This window comes from Phyllobates terribilis, unplaced genomic scaffold (assembly GCF_046119375.1).
Source record: "Phyllobates terribilis strain yellow unplaced genomic scaffold, ASM4611937v1 Scaffold_12__6_contigs__length_324123572, whole genome shotgun sequence".
Taxonomy (NCBI): domain Eukaryota; kingdom Metazoa; phylum Chordata; class Amphibia; order Anura; family Dendrobatidae; genus Phyllobates; species Phyllobates terribilis.
Window position 1 is genome coordinate 128775406 of NW_027362772.1, and position 23794 is coordinate 128799199.

At 43.8% G+C, this 23794-nt stretch overlaps 1 protein-coding gene across 3 annotated transcripts in view; it reads right to left on the bottom strand.

Moving 5' to 3' along the window:
• LOC141172264 (sulfotransferase 2B1-like) overlaps positions 1-20749 on the bottom strand; it is a 251360-nt gene extending 230611 nt beyond the window's left edge. For 2 of the 3 annotated variants that reach the window (XR_012252447.1, XM_073656271.1), the window contains exons 1-2: positions 20596-20749; positions 1619-1759 (exon numbers count right to left, since the gene is read on the bottom strand). Coding sequence is in view for 2 of the 3 variants with exons in the window: in XM_073656271.1 (XP_073512372.1) it covers positions 1619-1754 (136 nt within the window). In the remaining variant the exon portion in view is untranslated. The remainder of the gene's footprint in view (positions 1-1618; positions 1760-20595) is intronic. The other variant, XM_073656272.1, reaches the window with a different exon arrangement.
• Between the last annotated feature and the right edge of the window lie 3045 nt (positions 20750-23794).

Below are 23794 nucleotides of genomic sequence, written 5' to 3' on the forward strand. Positions count from 1 at the left end.
GTGGGTGTGATCCTACTGTGTGGGTGGCCATTATACTGTGTGAAGGGCTGTGCAGGGGCCATTATACTGTGTGGAAGCCATTTTTTTTACTCACTTATATAGCTCTTTACAGACATCAGCATCGCCATAGACATCAGTATATCCTTGGTGTGTGGGAGTAAGTCAGACTACCCAGAGGAAGCCCATGGGGAACATACAAAGTCATTGCAGATGTTGTCCATGGGAGTATTTGAACCCAGGATTCCAGAGCTGCAAAGCAACAGTGTCAAGCACTATACACTGTGTTGCTCATTATACACATTATACTGTGTGGGCGCCATGATACTGTGTGGAGGGCTGTGTGAGGGTGATCATACTGTGTGAAGGGCTGTGGAGGGCAACTGTACTGTGTGGAGAGCTGTATGAGAGCCACCATACTGTGTTTAGGGCTGTGGAGGTGATCATACTGTAAAATAGGCTGTGTGGGGGTCAATTTACTTTATAGGGGCCATTATACTGTGTTGGGGACAGTATGCTGTGAGGAGGGCTGTGCGGGGGTGATTTTAACAGCAGAACTGGAGCTCTATGTGACAGGAGTACAAATATGATGTAACAGCAGAGTGAATAACATCTGTACTCACTAATGGTAGTGTGCTGAGGCACAGTGTAGTCTGTTGTTATCATATATGTGTATATATATATCCACTGGGGCTATCTAATGAGGTCAGTACATGTAATCAAATTATCAGGCCAGCTGCTCAGCATTGCTGTAATCATCATGGGCCCTGTCACTACTGGTCCCATAATTCATTTGGGAGTACAGGAAGCCAAACACCCTGTACCTGTAGGAATATTTTGGCTTAAGTCAGTTGTGGCAGATGCATACAAGACATTTTGTTTGTTTTTTCCATTATGATCAATGGGATTTATTTCAAACCGCAAGATGCTCTAGGTATGGCATTTCACTGTAGACTTCCCTATAGGATTTCAAATACACTGGAAAAATGCATGTACAAGCATTATAAAATACCACCATAAAACAATTGTAAAAAAGAAAACCTTAATTAAAAATGCAAATGTCATTTTTTGCAAACATTTAAAAAAAAAACTGGAAAAAAAGTTACGTAAAGGAATTGAAATCTTGCTTCTGTAACCTCAACAAAAAATAAGGGCTAAGATAGCTCAAGAGAAACTAGGTAAAATAAAAATAAACTTTTTTATTCAGGGACTTCTTTTTCCCTTAATAATAAAGACCTTAATTTAAAAACTGCAATTCGTGGTTACTTGTGTTATCTTTGTCTAATATTTGAATTTGTTTTGTGAACTAAAACATTTAAGTGTGACAAACATGCAAAGAATAAGAAATCAGGAAGGTGGTAAATACTTTTTCACACCACTGTATATGTACTCATCTGCTGATCCCCCATATCTCCTCCATAGTTTACATAGCGCTGCCCACAGAAATTAAGGAGGCTAACAGGGAACCATGACACTGGTGTGAAGGAGTGGTGGGGGATTTGGAGGTGGGTATTTGTGGACCATACTGGGTCTGACTTTAGAAAAAGAAAGATTTAAAGATTCTGAAATTGATGATATAATGAAAATATTAAAGTGACAAATATTAATATATAATATTTACCTGATTTGGGAAAGGTTACATTGTAAATGTCATCATTCAAAATTTCAAATTCATTTTCAGCATAAGCAACAGACTCTTCTGAGTGCACCCCTATGGCGAATCTGGTTCCTTTATATTCAAAATGGTGAAAAGCCATTGTATCTGAAAAAAGAACAGATTACAGTTCAGATCATACCAAAAGTTTTTTTTAAAGGTTTTCATCCTTTAGTTTTATATCACTTTCCAGTCATACTCGTTATCTATGAATTTTATCCAGTATTCCCATAAAATCTTGATAGGTAAAAAAAGCTGCACTTCAATATAACCTCTAAATCACGCACAGAATTGTCAAACTTGATTGATCACTATTTTATCCCCTTCTTTCTATTTTTCTTTTTTTTTCAACTACATTTTTCAAGTCTGTGTTCCAAGAGTCTTTTATTATTTTTCTACCTTTTTTCTATTTTTTCGCTGTTGTAGCCAAACAATCACTTGATTTTGTGTAATTTGTTCTGTTTTTGAAAGGGCCATTTAATTTGCCACATAATGTACTAAAAATTCGACAAACAACTTTTTGTGGGGTGGATTAAAATGGACAGCACGGTGGCTCAGTGGTTAGCACTGGGGCCGTGGGTTTACAGTCTCCATACAATATGATGATTCCCCTCGCAGCCTTAATACTGTAAGATAGTCCCTCACAGCCTCCATATATTATGATGGTCCCCCTCACAGCCCCAATACAGTATGATGGTCCCCCATAGTCCCATATATTATGAGGGTCCCCTTCACAGTCCAAATACAGTATGATAGCCCCCAGTGCCACTATATAGTATGAGGGTCTCCTCACATCACAATTACAGTATGATGGTCCCCATCACAGTCCCCATATATTATGAGGGTTCCTTTCACAGCCCAAATACAGTATGATAGCTCCCACAGCCCTTATAGAGTATGAGAGTCCCCCGTCACAGCTCGATTACAGTATGATGGTCCACCTCACAGCTCCAATAAAGTGTGATGGTCTCATACAGCCCAAATAAAGTAAAATGAACCCCTTTGTAGCCTCCATACAGTATGATATTATACCTTGCAGCTTTAATACTGTATGATGGTCACAAACAGCCCCCATATAGTTTGAGGGTCCCCCCTCACAACCCCAATACAGTATAATGGTCTCTCAAAGCCCTATATATTATGAGTGCCCTCTTCACAGCCCAAACACAGTATGATGGTCCCCCACAGCCCCTATTTAGTATGAGGATCCCCCTTACAGCCCCAATACAGTATAATGGTCCCCCTCACAGCTCCAAGGCTTCACGTCCATTACAGCTGCTGCTTCCTGTTCTATTGCGTCTTGCAGTGGACATAGGAGATGCAATGCAGTGACATCATCATGCCGCCAATGTCATCTGTGTGGCTCCAGCCTCCTGCAGGCCGTGAGTTAAAAGTATCCAGTGGCCTGCCGGAGTAAGTGACGGAGCATGGAGCGGAGGCTCCGTGCTCCGGCACAGCTATTAAAAGAACTGCTGTCCTGACCAACCCATATGGCATTTGCCAAATGGCCACTTCGGCACTGCTCACAGCCAACCAGCCTGCACTTCTAAGGCTGATTTGGCCCACACCTCACAGTAGCTCTCACTGTCACACATGTGCTTTGTTTTACACATTTGTTACCAAATACTCAAGCTCATATGGTGCTGATGTGCACAAATTCCACTGTCACTCCTGGTGACACCTTCCGGTCCTGCTGGAGCAGGATGGGATCCAATGAAGTCATTCCTGGTGCTATTAACAAGCACAGGAATAGAGATACAGTTAAAGCAACAGTTCACTAACACCTCCTAAACATTGAGCGTATAATGGCAAAAACAATGCAACAAAGTTGTTTGTGAAACGTGGTTTCTAACGAAAGTGGACAGAAGAGAAATTGCTGCCATGGAGCTGTTGTGCTTCTGAAGTCTTCTACATATCCCATGGACAGCTAGGATCACCAACAATGATGTTCCTGATCATATAAATTATGATTATTATTACTATATAAACTCAGAATTGCTCCTGGAAGGCAAGATCACCTGAGAGAAACTTAACTAATTTGGACATGTGATGAGGACAAAGCCATTAGAAAAGGAGATGTTACTCAGAAATATCAGTGGTAAAAAAGAATGGGGGAGACCAAAGGCCTACTGGCTGGATACCTTCAAGAATGACACAGGAATGAACATCAATCAACTGAAAGAAACTGTGGAAAACAGCACGATGAGAAGTGGCCTACAGAGTAAGCAATGGTCAGAAAAGACAACGGATAGAATCAGAACCAAATTAGGCATCACACCCTGTCACATGTCAGCATGCTAATAAACCTCTCAATGAAAAGAGCACAACTTAACATTGGAAACAGAGTTATAATAGGCAAAATACTCATAAGACTTTATTTTATTTGGTTGCATATGTCTTTACCTTCTGAACTGTATTAACCTTCAAACTTATCTACATGGCTACAATCATTGCAGGTCATGGGTGTTCATAACTGTATTTACCTACAGTTCACCCTGTTCAATGAACTCTTACCCTACCATCATTAATCATTCTATATTGTCCAGAGATGCAATATCTCTGCCAACTGTCTTGTCTCACTGATATGCTGTGGAGCCAACTATACTGACCAGCATTACTCATAGCTTGGGGATATTAAAGTACATAGTTCACTGATAAAAAATTACATTTCTCAGTCATTTCTTTTTTATTGTAGTTGAAACTTTGTTAAAGGCTATGTGAAAATTATTACAATCTAAGAAACTTATCAACCAAGCACCTACTAGGAGAACATGTGACATGGCCAACAACCAAGTGGCTGCCAGGGCACCATTGTAAAGAGGGTGATAAGTATTGGTTAGTACTATTTTCTTTGCTGGAAACCTCTCTCGTAAGGAGGCCTAAGGATCATAGAGGAAGTCATGAACAAACACTGTGTGCCAAAGTCTCTCAATATAAGAGTGGATTCAGTGTGAACTTTGCCTTGGGGCTCCCGCTCTATTATGCACTGACTTGGGCAATACAGCTTGTTCTAAAAATGAGAACTCCTTGCTTCTCTCTCTGGTGACTCCTCATCTCCGCTTTGTGCAGTCTGTGTCTCTTACAACCATATTACAGACCCTTTTCTTAGTCAGAGCTGGGTGCTCTTGTCTTAGAATCACATACCCAATCACATATGTTGCCATACACATGCCGTATATTAGTTCCTTTTGTCTTCCCCGTAAGAAAGCAAATACTGCAGTCCCTGGATAGAGAAAGCCACAAGTTCCACTACATAACCAAGGCTGTATATGCTGGTAACATGCATGTTTGCCATCTCAGGAGTTGATACTGAAGCCCTCTTCCCAATCAGTAGTATTGGCATATTAAGGGGAAAAGCAATGTACATATCTTCCAGCCACACTATATAATCTAAATTTGTACATACTTTCTGTATTTCATAGTAATAATTATTTGCATTCACCTTTTAATCTATGTCTTATTGATTACATTTGCATACAGTGCTGGCCAAAAGTATTGGCACCCCTGCAATTCTGTCAGATAATACTCAGTTTCTTCCTGAAAATGATTGCAGTCACAAATTCTTTGGTATTATTATCTTCATTTAATTTGTCTTCAATGAAAAAAACACAAAAAGAATTGTCCTAAAGCCAAATTGGATATAATTCCACACCAAACCTAAAAAAGGGGGTGGACAAAAGTATTGGCACTGTTTGAAAAATCATGTGATGCTTCTCTAATTCGTGTAATTAACAGCACCTGTAACTTACCTGTGGCACCTAACAGGAGGAGTAAAGGTAACAGTTATTGTGGAAATATTGCAATGGGAGATTACCATAGTCCGATTTATTTTAAAAAATTGGGATAAAATCCTATGAGTTACTATTGTAAGAAATACATCAAATAAAACAGAAAAAAACACATGCAGATTATATATAAATATGGCAAATGTTCTAACACTGGTATATGTGCACTTAATTGATAGTGTTTGTCGAAAGCTTTTCCTGACATGTACAATAAAAGGAACATGTCAGGGAAGACCAGTCCGGTTCTGCCACTGTCCGGCTATTCCCAGCAAATCTACAAGTGACTGACACATCTCTACATTGTGCATACATAGGGAGAAACCTGTCAATCACCTAAGGTGGCGCTGAGAAGATCCAGCCAGGTGGTTGCGTAGGACTAGTCTGGTTTTCGGCTATGGTCCACACCTGGATACTAAAAGTATATTTTCTTTGAAACACTTGAGTGTTTCAGAGAATAATGTATCTTGTTGCAATTGTGCAGCCCGGCTGCAATTCATGCTGCTCAAACCGCATGAAGCACTACTATAAGATTGCCATTGCCAGATGCTAGACCAAAAGTGTATTTTTTTTGCCTCTGTCTCGTCACTATCATATTATAACATATTATGGTTCAAAATGTGCTGTCACACAGGTGCCCAAGAGGTGCATAGAGATCTAGTTGCTTGTTATAAGGCACAATGTCCTAGTTCTTATACCAAAATGTCATGGCTGGGGAAGAGAAACATCTTCAAATAGGAGGCCTATAGTTTTACATCAATGATAAATTAAAATAACCATATCAAGAAATATTTATTTTTAGCGTCATTAATGTTACCGCTCATCAGAGTCACGGAGTCACGCTGCACTCTCTGTGTGACTGCAACTCTGATGAGTGGTAACATTAATGATGGTACGTTAATAATGTCACCGCTCTCAGAACCTCCGGATCTCATGGAGTGCAGCGTGAGCCAGGAGTGACTGCTGCTAAAGCCTATGGAGCCTAAGAACTAGACTCCATAGGCTGTGGATGATGGAATTGGAGAACGTTGTAGGAAGCGCTGGACTACGTCGGACCTGTGTGGGATCTTTTTTTTGTATAAAAAAATTGGTGAATGAGGGACAGTGTCTTGTTTCTATTTGTCTCTATTTATGTTTTTCATGTTTTCATTTGTAGACTATGTCAGATTCCCAGGATTACGTTGGACCTGCATGGTTTTTTTTTTAATAAATTGGTGAACTAGATAATGTGCCGGGGAGTGTTTTTTTAAATAAAGTATTTTTGTGTGTTTTGCTTTTTACTTTTTAGTACTGAGTTAGTAATGGGGAAGTCTGATAGACACTTCCCCATTACCAACATCAGGGCTTGATGTCAGCTGTGTTTTTGGACAATTCACACTTGACATCAACCTCATTACCCCGATTGCCAATGCACCAGGGCAATCGGGAAGCATGAAGGCGAAGCACCAGCATTGGAGCACCTCATGTGATGATCCTTTTCTGGGGCGGCTGCGGGCTGGTATTTTTAGGCTGGGAATCTCCCTATAACAATTTGCTGGTTTCATAAAATAAGGGTTACCCTAAATCATTTTTTTTCCATTTATTTATTAGGTTAACCAAGCCTAAAAAGCTGTACTATAAACTCCATATGAAAGGTACTAGGGTGCAAGTTTATAATATGTTGGGGAGTTGTGAAATTATATATCTGCAGGATATATATCTATTCTATCTGTTTATATCTTCATATAAGATTGCTTTATTATTTTTGCCAGCTAGCTTTAAAGGGAATCTGTCACCACATTTGACCTATCTAAACTATTAATATGGTCACACAGGTTATAGACTGCTGAGGAGAGTGATACCTGAATGCCTCATATCAGATGTCTTTTTATTGATAAATCATCTTTTATCACTTTATATAAATGAGCTCTTCCAGGCTATATGGAGGATGTTGCCCAGAAGATAACTCTGCCTCCAGAGATTATTTTACATGAAGGAGGAGTTACCAGTGTAATGTGTGATGGCCGATCTCTGCTCTCCTGATTTCACTGCAGAGCTGTGTGTGATTATACCTGACACATCTGCAGGCTCCTCTCAGCTACCATCTCAGTCAGAGCTCAGAGAAAAGCAAAACATGTGTTTGCAACAAGACAAATGTAATTTCTCCTGTTCTGTGTTAGTTACTTGGCTCACACTGGTAACTCCCCCTTCATGTAAAATAGTCTCTTGAGGCGGAGTTATCTTCCAGGCAAAATTCTCCCCATAGCCTGGCAGAGGTCATTTACATAAAGGGATAAAAGACATCTGATACGAGGCATACAGGTATCACTCTCCTCAGCAGCATATAACCTGTATGCTCATATTAATAGTTTAGATAGGTCAAATTTGGTGACAGATTGCCTTTAAGTTACATAAAGTATTATAGTTTGTAAAATATGTTAATTAACACATAGCATATGGATTGCATACAGATGACATACGTATAATAGATGAGAAAAAAAATCACACACTTGCATAGCATTCACATGACATACAAAATGACATATGTATAGGGACGGGTTTGGCTGGGGGCAGAGGGCCAAATGCCCCCTGGTTGCCACCTCAACAGTTGTGCAGGGCCACAAGACCAGCAGCTTTTTCTTATGCTGGGACATCACTGCACCTTTAAATCTTGTTTGGCCTGGCCACATCACATCTAGCTGACACGGCTGTGTCTGCTAAAGTGACGTTATGCAGTGCGCCCTGCACTGCCATGTTCCCACTGGAGAGGAGCTTCAAAGCAGCATGTGGGCCAGATGGGAGACAAGTCGGGGGGAAGGTATAAAAAAAGAAACTCCCTTAATTTGTGTGTATTTATATATGTTTCTGTATATTTACTTCTGTTTCTATGAATTTTTGTATATAAGTCTTCAAATATGTATGTGCCTGCATGTGTATATGTCTGTGCATGGGTCTGAGTATTTATGCATGCCTGTACTTGTCTGTGTCTTTGTGCGTGTCTGCGTGCATATCTGCGTATGTGTCTATGTATGTGATTGCGTGCATGTCTGTGTGCATGTCTGCATGCGTGTCTATAAGCGTGTCTGTGTGCATGTCTGCATATGTGTCTATGTGCATGTCTGAGTGTGTGTTTTGTGCATGTCTGCGTGCATGTCTGTGTGCATATGTTCATGTGTGTCTATATGCGTGTGTGCATGCATGTTTATGTGTGTGTGTGTATGCATGTTCCTGTGCATGTCTGCGCGCTCAATCCAAGACATATTATAATTGACGAGACTATTAAGGGGAATGATGTGAGGAGACAGTGTAGGGGGAGAAAAGTGTGAGGAGGCCCATAACCGAGAGGAGCAGTAGTGTGGAGGAGCGGTATAGAGAAAGGGTAGCATGGGGGGGACAGTATGCTGAGGATGGTGTATAGAGCGGCACAGTATAGAGATTTGGCAGTGTACGAGGAAGACAGTGTGAGAAGACAGTGAAAAGGGGGGGCACAGTATGGAATGGAGAGGGCACTGTGGAGAGCATGTACCACAAGAGGGACAATGTGGGGGTCACATTTTTTGTAGAGAATATAGTGAGGGGCAATTATTTATTCAGGGGCTCAGTGTAGGGCATATGTTTGTATTCAGGAGCATTATAATGACACTGCTATCTTTAAGGGCAGCGTGTGGGGATGTGCTGCAGAAGACCAGAGAAGATGGGAGTCTGCAAAGAAGTACTGTGGATGGTAAAAGTCACCATGGCTTCTGGATTAGATGGAAAATAAAATAAGAAGAATGACTCCAATCAGATACATCGTCATCTATATGGTAGCTGGATGTATTTGTTTATTTGTGATTCTGACCAATTCTCATCACTGCTGTAGTTTCTGTATGGTCCCCAGTCTGATTATGGCTGTTAATAACAACAACTCCCAGTATCTCATTACCATTGTTAGGGACATACTGGGAGTGGTAGTTTTATGTGATACAAATGTTACAGACGCGCCGCTAGGTTCAGATATGGCGAGACGGGTTTCATGAATTTGTTGGGATCCTGGGGGACCCGTCACTCAGGGCGACCATAAGCTGCAGTTTCTCTTAGCCACACAATAGATTCAATTGCTGACCAGACACATCTGACAAAAATCTTTTTTAACAGTTTAAGAGTGGGATTTAATCTGAAGCACGGCCAGTGAAATTCAGGGATATTACAGAAACAATCTTCATTACAGTATAGTCTAATAAAGCAAGCACAGTAACGTCAGTCTCTACAGTAGCATAATTCAGCACAGATTAGATCTCTTAGCAGCACACTTCTATGTATACACAAACAAAGGCTTTTCCTTCACAAGGACACAATAGTACACAGCATTCTTTATCCTAAATGGAGATGGAGGGGGAGGGCTTGATGAGGGAGATGATCCGTGTGACACAATTCCTTCCAGTCCTTATCTTCCTGCCCAATAATACTCTGCACTGTTAGTTCAGGGAGTTTAACTGACATGTGTTTAGTTTTTCTCCTGATCTGAATCCTGTTAAGTTGCCTTCGGTCAGATCCAGATAACACACCATCTTTCTCTTCGGCTTCAGCCAGATTACAATAACAAGTTTCCCACAATCCACCTGGGGCTCTGCTAAAACAATTCCTGTCTCCTGTGACTGTGTTAGCCCCTCTAGTTGTTGGATGCTTCTGAAGCACAACACTTCCTGTCTCCTGTGCTTCTGTTATTTTCAACAGTTGCTGGATGCTTTTGAAGCAATAGCACTACTTCTGCATGTCATGCAAATGTATATGAGTCTGACCTGACATTACAATTAATGTACCATGTACTGATGATGGTTCAGTACATTCATGTACTGATGTCTGTGTGTGTGAAAATGTCTGAATACTATATGTGTGCATGCCTGTGTAGGTTTCTGTGTATCTTGAATTATATGTATTTTTGTAAGATGCATGTAGAGATGATGCATTGTGGTGTGCAAAAACATATGTTTGGGGCACATTTACTAAATTTGTAAGGGCTCTTTCACATCTGTTAGGGAATTCCATTTGTCTTTCCAACTTTGGGAACAGACAAGGGAAATGAATCCCTTTACACATCTTGATGTAGCTATCTCACCATAGGGATGTGATTGTGTGCAGTGGGTTCAAGAGTTGAGCCCACTCCATACCAGGCACGTCAGCTGTGATACATAGCTGGCATCTGCCTGTAACAGCAGTGATCAGAGCTCGCCTTGAGTGCTGCTGTTTTAAGTATTTAAATGCCCTTATCATTCACTGACAGCGGCATTTAGATAGCAAGATGGCCGATGCATGAATTCACCTGCACCCAACAGCCCCCTGTGACACAGTTGTGGGTGGATGATGGGTTGTCATGTTTTCCTGCCATGTTGGTTGTTTTATGAAGTCCAGCCTGAGGTTGTGCTCCTTGGAAGATGTCACAATCAAAGTGCCTGAACATTATTACAGCATGCTCACTTTGTAGTGAGCGGTGACTGCAACATATACTTGCAGCAATCCTATGAGAGAAAACAAGTAGTGGCAGGGAGAATAAAACTTATTTTTCTCCATGTAGCCAACATTTTTCCAGAAAGCCAGCTAACTGGGCTTAAAACGCTATTTACCTGAAGATTGACCCTATCAGCAGATAAATAGCATTTCTTGAGGTGACAAGTTACTCTTAGGCTGGTTTCACACCTCCGTATATTTCCGGTACCGGAAGAAACAGTACCTGAGATATTCGTGTCCTGTGTGTCCGTGTGTCACACGTGTGGCAACTGTGTTCTGCCCATGTGCCATATCAGGATCACATGTACTGGCGCCTGGGAATCAGTGCTACAGTTAGCACTGTTTCCTAACGCCGGGTGCTGAACGCAGCTTTCATCATTGTTCCTTGCTTGCGCTGCAATCAGCACAAGCAATAGACAATGTTGGGAGGAATAGTGTCTGCTCCCGCAGTGTCCCTGTGTGAAAATAAGATTAAAATAATATAATCCATATACTCACCTGTCCTAAGTGTTCCTCGCTGTAATCCTCTGACCACTGACGCCGGGGAGAATGAGCTGCTCCGGAGCTGAGCTCAGTGAGTGACAGGACACAGTTCCTGAGCGCAGCTCCGGGACCCACTCGCTGCAGGAGTCATTCTCGCCAGCATGAACGGTCGCATGGATTACAGGGACACTTAGCACAGGTGAGTATATGGATTTTATTATTTTAATCTTATTTTTACACAGGGACACTGCGGGTGCAGACACTACTATTACTACCAACTGTAGTGTTGATTCCCAAGCGCCGATACTTGTCACACTAATGACACACGGATGGCATCTGTGTGTGTTCAGTGTGAGGCACTTTTGAGGACCGTGCATCCGCAAAAAAACAAACATGTCAGCGCGTGGAGCACACGGACACACAGTCCATGGAAGCACACTAACGTGTGAACAGACTCATAGATTTGAATGGGTCTGCGTGTGTCAGAGTCTCCGGTACATGTGGAAACTGACACCACACGTACCGTACACACTGATGTTTGAAAGAGCCCTTAAAGAGGTGACCAATACAGTTGGAGGATTTCACTCTGTCTCCTAAGATTGTATAATGTACTATTAAGCCACGTTCACAAGTTCAGTATTTGGTGAGTTTTCTACATCAGTATTTGTTAGCCAAAATCAGGAGTGGAACAATCTGAGGAAAAATATAATAGAAACACGTGCACCACTTCTTTTATTTCCACCACTCCTGGTTATGGCTCACAAATACTGAGGTAAAAAAACTCACCAAATACTAAACGTGTGCACGTGGCCTTGGGGTTCGGCTGTTTTCATCATCTCTGAGCTCGCTATATTACTGATCCATATGCTAATTGTGCAGCGGCCGTGAGGGCCTAGGGTACTCGGTAGCCGGGTCGGCAGTCTTCCAGGGAGGTCACGGTGGCAGTGGCCCAGCTCCGTGTTCCTGGCCGAGCAGATGAAGGGAGTATTTACAGGGGATTCATAGTCTTTATATGACGCCATCTGTGGTGCCTGGTCAGGGATGACCAGTGCTGCTGTGTGGACCATGGGGGTTAGATGGTATAACAGCTGGGATGAAACACTTCCCACAGGCGAAGCGGGCCCCCAGGGACTGAGAAAGCTAATATGAAGGATGGCGGCGGGGGAAACAGGGTGCAGAGAGCAGGGTGGCAGCAGTGATGATAGTCACAGTGGTAGCACAGCTGCGGGGAGGCGCAGAAGAAGAAGACAGACATGAGTAATGCAGTCTGGTTATCTTTACTGCTGAGAAAGCTGTGGAGTTCGGGGCACTGGTCACTAGGTCCAGGAGAGTCCGGTCAGCCTGGAAGCAGTCGGAGTCAGGTGGGTTTGGAGGCCTGCCTGCTGTGCTTCTCCGTGCGGGCCTCGCTGCCTGTGAGCTACCCTGCAGTCCCCCTTCTTCTCTCCTGCTCTTCAGCTCCGTACTAGCAGGCGGTGCGAATCTATAATGGGTACTGCCGTCTTGGGTGCAGCCCCAGGCTCTAGTTATGCCTCTGTGCTGCCGGGCTTCTGCTTGTGGCATGAAAACTTGCAGTCTACTGTCCCCCAGATTCGGTTCCAGGGACGTGTAATCCCTATACAACCCAGGACCCTGGCGTCCTCTGCTCCGCTGCCTGGGGTGAGCTCTTCACGTGCTCTACTCCCCAGAACTTTCTCCTTCTCTCTCTCTCTGCTGCTTTCTCCCCCTCTCCCTTCCCTCTCACACTCACTGACTAACTCCTCTTCCCAACCAGAAAAGGCAGCTCCCCAAAAAAAAGGGTGTAGAGCCCCCTCTTCAGGTAAGGGATCAGAACTTGTGTGTGCATGTGGGGTTTACCTGACGTGGGGAGCTCCTCCTGCTTGCAAGCGTAATATCACCTCCGGTGAATGAGGCTGCACTACTGTGGCAACCAGCCCAGGGGGCGCCACAATTTCATAGAAACAATACCATGCCACGCGCTTTCTCTTCTGCTTCTCTCATTGTTTCAATTGAGAAACGCAGAAGAGAAAGAGGTTGACGAGATTTTAAGTGGGCAAACTATATATGGAGAGGTGATGTGAAGAGCGCAAAGGGTGTGAAAACAGCCGAATCCTAATTGTATCCAAAAACTACATCAGAATACATTTTTGAGGGATTTTCTTGTTTGCTTTATTAAGGTGGTGTGCAAAAGGACCTCACTATATACCTTTTGTACTGTTCAGCTTTTATCAACATAACTCACTATTTGATGAATAACATGCAATTTCTAATTCACAGAGTTTTTATTCTGACATTGTGTTCTGTTTCCATATCCAGTAATTAGCTTGATTTTGCTCCTATATCTATGTAGTAAGTGCAGTTCTGGTACTGTATCTACGTAGTAAGCTTGGTTTTCGTTCCATATCTGTGCAGTAAGCATGGCTGTTTCTGTACTTATGTAATAAGCTCAGTTTTGGCACAATATTTATGCATTAAGCTTGGTTCTGTTCTGATATCTATGTAGTTATCTTGGTTCTGTTGCTGTATCTATGTAGTAAGCACAATTCTGTTTCCATATTGATGTACTAAGCTCGGTTCTGTTCTCGTATCAGTAGGAAGTTTGTTTTTGTTCCCATATCTATGTAGGAAACTCGATTCTGCTGCCTTATCTATGCATTAAGCTCCTTCTGTTCCTGAATTTTTTTAGTAATCCAAGTTCCATATTTAGGCAGTAAGCTCGATTCTATACCTGTATTTATATAGTAGGCTGGGTTATTTTCCTGTATCTGTGCTGTAGTTTTTTTCTGCTCCTTTATCTATATAGTACGCTCCATTCTGTTCACATTTCTATGTACCAGCCACCATTATATTTAAAACCTGTTATCGCTGCTGCTTTAATGCAGTGGCCAGATATAAGCAGGCTGAAGATGGAACGCTGCAACTCCAGGGCCACTGCTTTGTAATTGCCCCTGCCTGCTCCTGCATACGCATGACACTCGTCCAACTTCCGGATGAACTTCGGAATAATATTTTATACGCAGATGTGAGTGAACCCTCAGGAGCATAACAATCACGGTCGCAGAGAGTGCGACTGGGCCCGTGCAGGAGGGAGGCTCACTGATGTCAGCGCCAATTTCCCCTGGATGTGTATCATCATAAGCACATTCACCTAAAAGGTATTGCTTCGCAGAAATCCACGTGCTCCCTGCAGTGCAAAAACACGCTGATGGCCAATCAGAGGATGGCAGCAGACTTCAGCTTGCTCGTAACAGGCAACACACGGCAGTGAGGTCAAGTTCTGCTTGTGCTGGCATGTCAAAGTCAGCTACTGACTTTTCTGCCAGCTATAAAGGAGGATGCCTTATGTCTTGGGAGCTGGGGAAGATAAGAATAATCATTTGTTTTTTGTTAAAACATCTTGGAGAAGAATTAAAGGGGCCCAGGTTGTGGTGCATTATACCTGGAAGGGGCAAGTATGGTGGATATTATACCAGGATGGAGGACATTGTTTTAGGATGGTGGCCACAATGGAGGGCATTTTTACTGGAATTATTCAGGATGAGGGACATTATTACTGGAAGGGGTCAGTATCGGACATTATTACTGGAAATTGCTAGGATGGATGACATTATTATAGGAAGGGGCCCAGAATGGGGGACAGTATTGCATAGTGGAGAATATATACCAGGAAGGGGAAGGGGCCCAGGATGGGGGGGCATTATTGCATAGTCGAGAAAATATACCAGGAAGGGGAAGGGGCACAAGATGGAGGATATTATACCAGAAAGGGGCCCAGGATGGGATACATTGTAATATAATGGGTCCCAGGATAGTATTATTACTGGAAGGACCCAGGATGGAGGACATTATTAAAGGAAGAGGCCCACGGTGGGGGATATTATTGCAGGAAGAAGCCAGAATGTCCACACAGGGCCAATTTCATGGATTGAAAGGCTTCTTCTGTCTGAGGATTCCACCGAACCATTTCCGATTTTTTTCCTTGCAAGAGATTGATCAGAGCCTCCATTCTCCCCGCAAATTAGGTATAAACCGGTGTTAATACCCAAGGATGCCAAGGAACGCCCTCATCTGTTTTGTACATAACGGTTTAGGCTAGTTTTTGATGGCCTCAACTTTTTTGATTTGGGGCTTAATAACTCCTCGGCCAATCGCATACCCCAAATATCGGGCTTCCTCTAGCCCTATCGCACATTTTTTTGAGTTTGCTCTTAACCCCGTGGCTCTGAGAGCTCAGCTTGTACCTGGGATAAGTGCTCATGCCAGTCAGTGCTAAAGATGATAATATCATCTAGATACGCGGATGCTTACTCCTGATGAGGCTTGAGCACTATGTCCATCAGCCTCTGGAATGTAGCCGGGGCCCCATTTAACCCAAAAGGTAAGACCATATAGTGATATAGACCCTCTGGAGTTATGAAGGCTGTCTTTTCCTTTGCCAATTTCGTGAGAGGTACCTGCCAGTAACCCTTGGTGAGATCGAGCATGGTAAAGTACTGGACTTGCCCCAGTCTCTCAAGCAGCTCATCCACCCTGGGCATTGGATAAAGATCAAACTTCGACACTTCATTTAGTTTCCGGAAATAATTACAGAAGCGTAACGATCCGTCTGGTTTCGGAATCAGTACGATGGGACTAGCCCACTCACTCCGTGATTACTCACTGACGCCTAACTGGAGCATTTGTTTTACCTCAGCCGTGATGGCTTGCCTCCAGGCTTCGGGTACCCGGTACGGTCTCATTCGTACCCTTACCCCAGGTTCGGTGACAATGTCATGTTGGAGAACCATAGTTGACGCTCCCCCTGGGCCGTGGGGTACCCGGAGCCGGGCCTGTAGATGCTGGGGGTTGTAGTCACTGTGGCGGTGACCCGGTCCGTGACCCAGGGCGGTCAATCCAAAGGTAGTAGATGTATATAGGTTATATAATGTCCGACTACGCCACCTGTGGAGTACGGTTAATAGAGACCGCCGCTGCGGAACAGTCCTCTGAAGCCGGTGGTATAGCAGCAAAGGTGGTATAACGCCCCACAGGAAGAGTTAGCTTCAGGGCAGTGTGTGTGGATGATGGTGGTTGTGCAGGGTGTCACGGTGCAGAAATAACCACAGAGTCCATATAGTGCAGTCCCAGGGTCTTTACTGGTAGCAATTAGACAGGCCTGGACTAGAGTACTGGCTAGAGATAAGAGTCTGGTCAGTCTGGGAGCAAGCATAGAGTCCTCCTGGACAGGTGGAGTTGTAGGCCTGCCATTCTCACTATACTCTTTGGCTATTCTGCTTGTAGCTGTGTTGTAGCCCACGTCCCTGAGTGTAACTTGCTGTACTCACCCGTATGGCTGGCAGCTCGGGCCTTGTGGATGCCTCGCTCCTCCTTGGCGGTACTGGTCCCTCGGTGCTGCTGAGCCTCCGGGCGTCTGATGGGGGCCAGGAGACCTGCAATCTCCTGCCCTACGGTATCTGCTGCTGGGTCTGGAATCCCCCACAGCCTCGGACTCCAGTGTCTGGTTCTTTGTGTGCTCCAGCTAGGACGAGCTATCTCCAGCTCCAGTCCCTAGCTCCTCTCTCTTCGATGTCCTAAACTCAACTCCTGACACTAAGCTAAACTAACCCCACCTCCAGATCCAGTTGCAAAGGGGAAGGTCCTCCCCTTGCTGGTCTAGAGCCAGGAAGTGTTGCATGTATTATGTTCCTGACCAGGATACCCCTGCTTGCCTCCAGACATGGCATTACTTCTTTTGAGGGAAGCAATACCACTGTGGCAACCAGACCCTCTGGGGTGCCACATAGTCCTACCCAGTAGCTCTGAAAACACGTTGGTATTCTGCTGCACCAGCGAGCGAGCCTCCTGTTGTTTAGCGAGAGCATCACTTACCCTGACCTCTTCCCCGGATGCATCCCTGGCTGAAGGTAGAGAACTCTTTGGCGATATGCCCGGAGTGACATCTGTAACTAAACACTCTCGATCTTTCCAAGGTTTTAGCAGGTTTACATGATAAAGCTGCTAAGGTTTCCACTTTTCGGGCTGATACACCCGGTAATTTACCTCCCTCACCGTTTCTCGAACCTCATATGGCCCTTGCCACTTGGCCATAAGCTTACTCTCGGCTGAGGGTACAAGTACTAACACCAGATCACCCTTGTTAAAAGACCTGACCGTGCCTCTTTTATTATATTATGCTTCTGTGCTGCCTGGGCATCTAACAGATGTTCTTTCACAATGGGCATGACCACCACGGTCCGATCCTGCATACTAGCCACGTGTTCAATTATACTCCTATGTGGAGTCGGCTCTTGTTCCCACGTATCTTTGGCTACGTCCAACAGACCCCTAGGGTGTCTGCCGTACAATAACTCAAAGGGAGAGAACCCTGTGGAAGCCTGGGGTACCTCACGGACGGCAAACATCAAATAGGGTAGCAACATGTCCCAATCCCTTCCGTCCTTAGAAACCATCTTTTTTAACATGGACTTGAGGGTTTTATTGAACCGTTCTACTAGCCCGTCGGTTTGAGGATTGTACACCGAGGTGCGCAATTGTTTTATTTTTAGCAGTTTGCACAGTTCCCTTGTCACCTTGGACATAAAAGGGATCCCTTGATCCGTCAGGATCTCCTTAGGTAGCCCAAGGCGGCAGAAAATGGCAAACAGCTCCCATGCAATCAGTTTCGCCGAGGTGTGGCATAGCAGTACAGCCTCCGGGTACCGGGTGGCATAGTTTGCGACCACAAGTATATGTTGGTGGATATGAGCGGATTTTACAATGGGCCCTACCAAGTCCATTGCAATCTGTTCAATAGGTACCTCTATCACTGGCAGAGGTACCAATGGGCTACGGAAACTGATGGTGGGTGTGGTCAGTTGACATTCTGGGCAGGATTCGCAGTACTTTTGGACCTCATCATAAGTCTCAGGCCAAAAGAACTGCTGCAAAATACGTTCTTGCGTCTTTTTAATCCCTAAGTGTCCACCCAGCAGGTGTGTGTGTGCCATCTCCAGAACCGTCCGACGGTACGACTTGGGTACCACTAACTGTTCCACGACCTCATCCCTGATTTTGTGTACCCTATAGAGCAACTCACCATTGACTACCATGCGTGGAAATACAGTATCTGCACCAGGCTGTTGAGCTACGCCATTTACCTCTAACACCCTTTCCAGCACCAGAGTCAGGGTAGGATCCTGTAGCTGAGGTGTCCATAACGTGTCCCGGGACACTTCCAGCTCGGGGTGTCCTCGACCTCTCCTGCCAGCTCCTCTAGGGGAGACCTATCGGGGTCACACTCTGTCCCTAGGTTGGACACCCCTGCGGCAGGTACCCCTGACTCGGGATCGTCGGGTACAGCGCCTGTATCAAATTTTACCGGGGGAGAGTGGATTTTGTTTTTCCACAGAGTCCAGAACAGAGGCAAGTCTCTTCCCAACACAGTCCCATAGGGAAGAGTTTTTACCACCCCCACCACATGTTTTATGTCGCCACCTCTCGACCAGCTGCAAAAGGTCATAAGCCTGAGACCGGGTGGGTCGAGTCTCCACATATGCCCATGAAAATACAAGCTGAGCCCTCATTTATGTATTGACCCCCAGTCGGGCTAGGATCTCACCTTTGAGCCTCTGGTAGTCCTGGGCGTCCTCCGAAGTCGAAGGTTGAAGTAGGCCTTCTGGGCATGGCCGACCAAAAACAGAGCCACCACTTCCGCCCACTGGCCGGCTGGTAGGTTTTCCCGCTCTGCTGTACGTTCATAGATGGACAGGAAGGCTTCCACGTCGTCCTCCGGTACCATCTTCCTCAATGCTGAGTGAACCTTGTCCTGGGTCTCTCGACGTTCCTTCCTGTAGCTTCCTCCAAGAAATGAAGGCCCTGCCGGGTTTTAATAATCTGCCTTAGCCAGATAGCCTGACCAGGTCAACGCTCACCTTCATTCCTGCATTGCCGCCACAGGTGAGTTTGTGACTGCAATGCACTCCATTTAATAGGTCTCTGTACACATTCTGGGGGATATATAACGTCCCTCATATACGATCCCGGTCACTGCCTCACACCATGAATTGAGAATGAATGATCAGTCCAGGAAGAGAAAGAAGCAGATTTCTATGATCAGATATATTATAAAGTATCTTATTTTCACCTGTACTATTGATTTATGTGGAAAAAAATAATGAACGGACAGTTACTCTTCAAGTGATTTTGACATAAAACTTTTTAAAGTTTTCCTTAAATATTTTGTAGGAACAGATCTTGGATATTACATCATTTGAGCCTGGAGCTTTATTGCTGTTTAGAAAAGGACTTCAATGTTTTCATTTTTGTATTATAGATGATACGAAATAAAATCTGAGTCACATTACTACAGAGGAATACTAAAGAATAGCCTTTTCCAGAGGCTAGAATTAGTGAAATATTAGAGAACCCCACATTCATGTATCCCACGGGCTACTGATATACTGTTTTGGCAAATACCCAATGTGTAAGCAAAACCCAGAATGTACTATCAGCGCATTTAAAAAAGGAGCAAAAAAGGATTTTTTATGCACAAAGCAGAGACCTGTCAATCACTTCTAGGTTTTTCTTTTTACATTGAAGTATAAGATATACCTTTACTTCTTAGAATTACATGTCATAGGGCTTTTGTTTCCTGGTACATGGAATATGCCATAGACGTCTACATTGCTGATTAATGTTACATTTTCATTTCATGATTGTTGTGGCCTCTAACTCACACTTTCTGCTATGTCACAGAATACAGCTATTTCTTGCCTTTGCTTTGAATGAATCATCGTCTGTCAATAACATGGAGACATGGAGGGAGATGGGACTAAGCCGGCCACTCAGTGAGCGCTCACAGTATTAATATACCTTTATATAGGATACAATAGAAATGGAAAGATGGAAAAAATACAGGCAGTTACCCATTGATCATTTTTTCCGTTTGCTTTTAAGCCACAGAACACATCATTCATTATACACTACAGTAGCAATTATGTGAAGAATGAGGACAAAGTGATTTGAGAATCCTGTGACATGGGAATGTGCTGCTGCACTGCAGGTATTCTGTTAATGTCTTTATAAAATGTATTTAAAAATATTCTAACAAATAATTACAAACATTAATATAACTAAACACAATGTGTAGCCATTATTCCTATATAAACATAAAACAATGTTCAGTTGTTGAATTATCAAATTCTGATTTCATTAAAAACAAGCAAAGGAGAAAGTTACCTTCAAGTCCAGAAACTACCTGATATCAGAAAAGCTGGTGGCTTTTTGAAAAGTCTTCCTTCACCTTAAAACTTATGAACTAGAACTAGGGATCACTGTGTAATGTAAATCAGTTAATTATAAAACTACTGGGGTGAAGAAAGTGTACATGATTGGTCTGAGAAGTATAACGACACCCTCCTAGAGTATATGCAACATGAAATGCATTATTGTGCTGGACTAGGGGAGTGATGGGCTCCTGTGAGCTACAGTGGTGGCCAAAAGTATTGGCACCCCTGCAATTCTGTCAGATAATACTCAGTTTCTTCCTGAAAATGATTGCAATCACAAATTCTTTGGTATTATTATCTACATTTAATTTGCTTGCAAGGTAAAAACACAAAAGAGAATGAAGCAAAAATCAAATCATTGATCATTTCACACAAAACTCCAAAAATGGGCCAGACAAAAGTATTGGCACCCTCAGCCTAATACTTGGTTGCACAACCTTTAGCCAAAATAACTGCGAACAACCGCTTCCGGTAACCATCAATGAGTTTCTTACAATGCTCTGCTGGAATTGTAGACCTTTCTTCTTTGGCAAACTGCTCCAGGTCCCTGATATTTGAAGGGTGCCTTCTCCAAACTGCCATTTTGAGATCTCTCCACAGGTGTTCTATGGGATTCAGGTCTGGACTCATTGCTGGCTACCTTAGAAGTCTCCAGTGCTTTCTCTCAAACCATTTTATAGTGCTTTTGGAAGTGTTTTTTGGGTCATTGTCATGCTGGAAATACAAAAAAAAAAATAAATAAAAGATCTGTGGATCTCTTATGCAATACTTTGTCATCTATGCCTAGTTCTGTAACCTATTCAGGTGGTGCTGTATTATATTATTATCTGTAATTCTATTTATCATATTGTCTTGTTATCATACTCATGCCTGTTCATCTCATTGACATATGCCTTCTCCTTTTTTGCAGATTTGCCTATTGCCTGGTCCTCCCCCGTCTTCCCCTCCTGCTCCTGTACCCCTCCAGCACCTTATCTGAACGGTTCACACTCCGTTACTAGCCTTGCGCTGCTCGTTCCTAGTGTGGAACGCAAGCTTTAGTCCAATGGAACGCACACGTGACCTGTTCCCCGTTCCTTCCGGTCACGTGACTCAGGTTACTTCCGGACATGCGCAATCGCGGAATTTAGCGCTCTCGTAGATGATTGGCTCTTCAATCATCCCCCTCCATATTTAAATGCCCTCCCTCCCGCTCCAAACCACAGCATCTAGCGGTGGATGCCGCGCTGCCGGTCCTGAGTCCCTTTTGAGCTCCTTAGCAGGTGCATGCCCGGGTCTTTCTTCCTAAACTGGCCATTTGCTTTATATGCTTTCTCTATATATATGTTTTATCGCTCTGCCTCCAACATGGCTTTTACCCTAGTATCACACATATTTACTGTTCTCCCTCCAGGCTGTCCTAGTTGACTCCTCCAGCTTATCTTTCCTTATATCATTGATACGAATATACGGGTAGGTCCTACACTTAAAATGGCCTTTCCCTCTTCCTCCCTCCTTTTGTGTTGCCCTCTATTTGTCTCCCTATTCCCCTATACCCCATTACCCTGTCCTCCATAGATTTGTAACATTGTATGTCTTTTGCATATGTTTATATATGGTTTTTCAACAGAGATTTTCTGTATTCTTTTGTTTTTATTTTCTTTATTTGTCCATTTTTCAGTCAACTGAAGAAGGTCGTGTAGACCGAAACGTTAACGTATTGTTCACTGTATATTAATATGGACTGCAATAAATTTTCTTAAGCAGAATTTTTTCGAGTGCCAAGGTTATTTTCGCATGTGACAGGGCACGGTCCCTTCTTGAGCACCACTTTAGGGTGTGCAGTGATTTATTTTTTTTTTGTATTTACTGCTATACCGGTCCGCTGGCACCCCTAAGGGGATATGTCCTCTTCCACATTCTCCTATAATGCAGAGGAAACCAATTCTATCTTGGCTCGTACCTGCATTTCTAGCGGCTTCCTCAAGGTGCCTCCAGGCGAAGTGAGAGGACGGAATTTGGAGAAGGACCATCGACAATTGGTAAATCTGGAACTGCACTGTACAACGCTTACTGAGTACCTGCGAGTACAGAGAATCCCTAGGGGTCTCAGGGTCCCCCTTAGACCCACGCTTTTTTCTGATCTGCCTGACTACAATAACAAATTTGAACAAATTCTTAATAAGTGCTCCTTTGACCTTATGGTCCTTACTATAGACTTTCTACATAAGGCCATAGCATCCACCAAGGAGCTGATCAGTAATACGGAAGCACAACTCGTCTCCTCCCTGAGTCCAGACGCATGGTCTAACCTCAAAACGAAAATCCAATCCAATATTGATCTACACAGAAGGGATACTGGATCCAGAAAGAGAAACAAATTTCAAAGAGACACTGAGGATTACGAGTCTAATAAAGTATACCACTGGCAAGAGAGATATCAGCCAAGTGGGAATCCTCCTAGATTCACCCGTTCCTCTGCAGACGCTTCATCCTCGGGTTCTGAACCAGACAGAGGAGACTACTTTTCTAACACATCTCGTTTTTTAGGCCAACCACGACGTTATCAATCAAGAAGAAGACGAGGAGGGGCGGCCAACGCCGGAGGCAACACAGACTACCAGAGAGTAACCCGGTCCCAGACTCGCCCCGCTTGGTGGTAAATATCTCTTCTAAGACTCTCAATATGGCCCAACTATCGGTCCTACAGAAGGGACTTTCTTTCAGTCCCACTACTAGATATAATACTTTCAGGCTCGAAATGGAGTTGCAGCGTTTTTATCGCTCATTGAGGTAAAAAGTCCACTTTGACCAGACCCACGTCACACCACCACTCCCCAACACTTTGGATAGGGCGGTCATTACTGCCAAAGGTTTAGGCTTGTACACTAAGAGTACCTATAGACCCCCTCAGGGCTCTCATGCCCTTGAAACATTTATTGGCTTTGTCAACTCGGCCTTTAGGGATTTACGCTCTAAGGCTGACAAAGGTAAACTCCATTATGAACCAAACCTGACTGCTCTCGACTTCCAAGCCCTTAATAGTCTTCGAGAGGACCATGACCTAGTTATAAAACCAGCAGACAAAGGGGGTGCTATAGTCGTTATGGACAAGGCCCTATACACTAATGAGGTGGAGCGTCAACTTAGTGATAAAACCACATACCGAC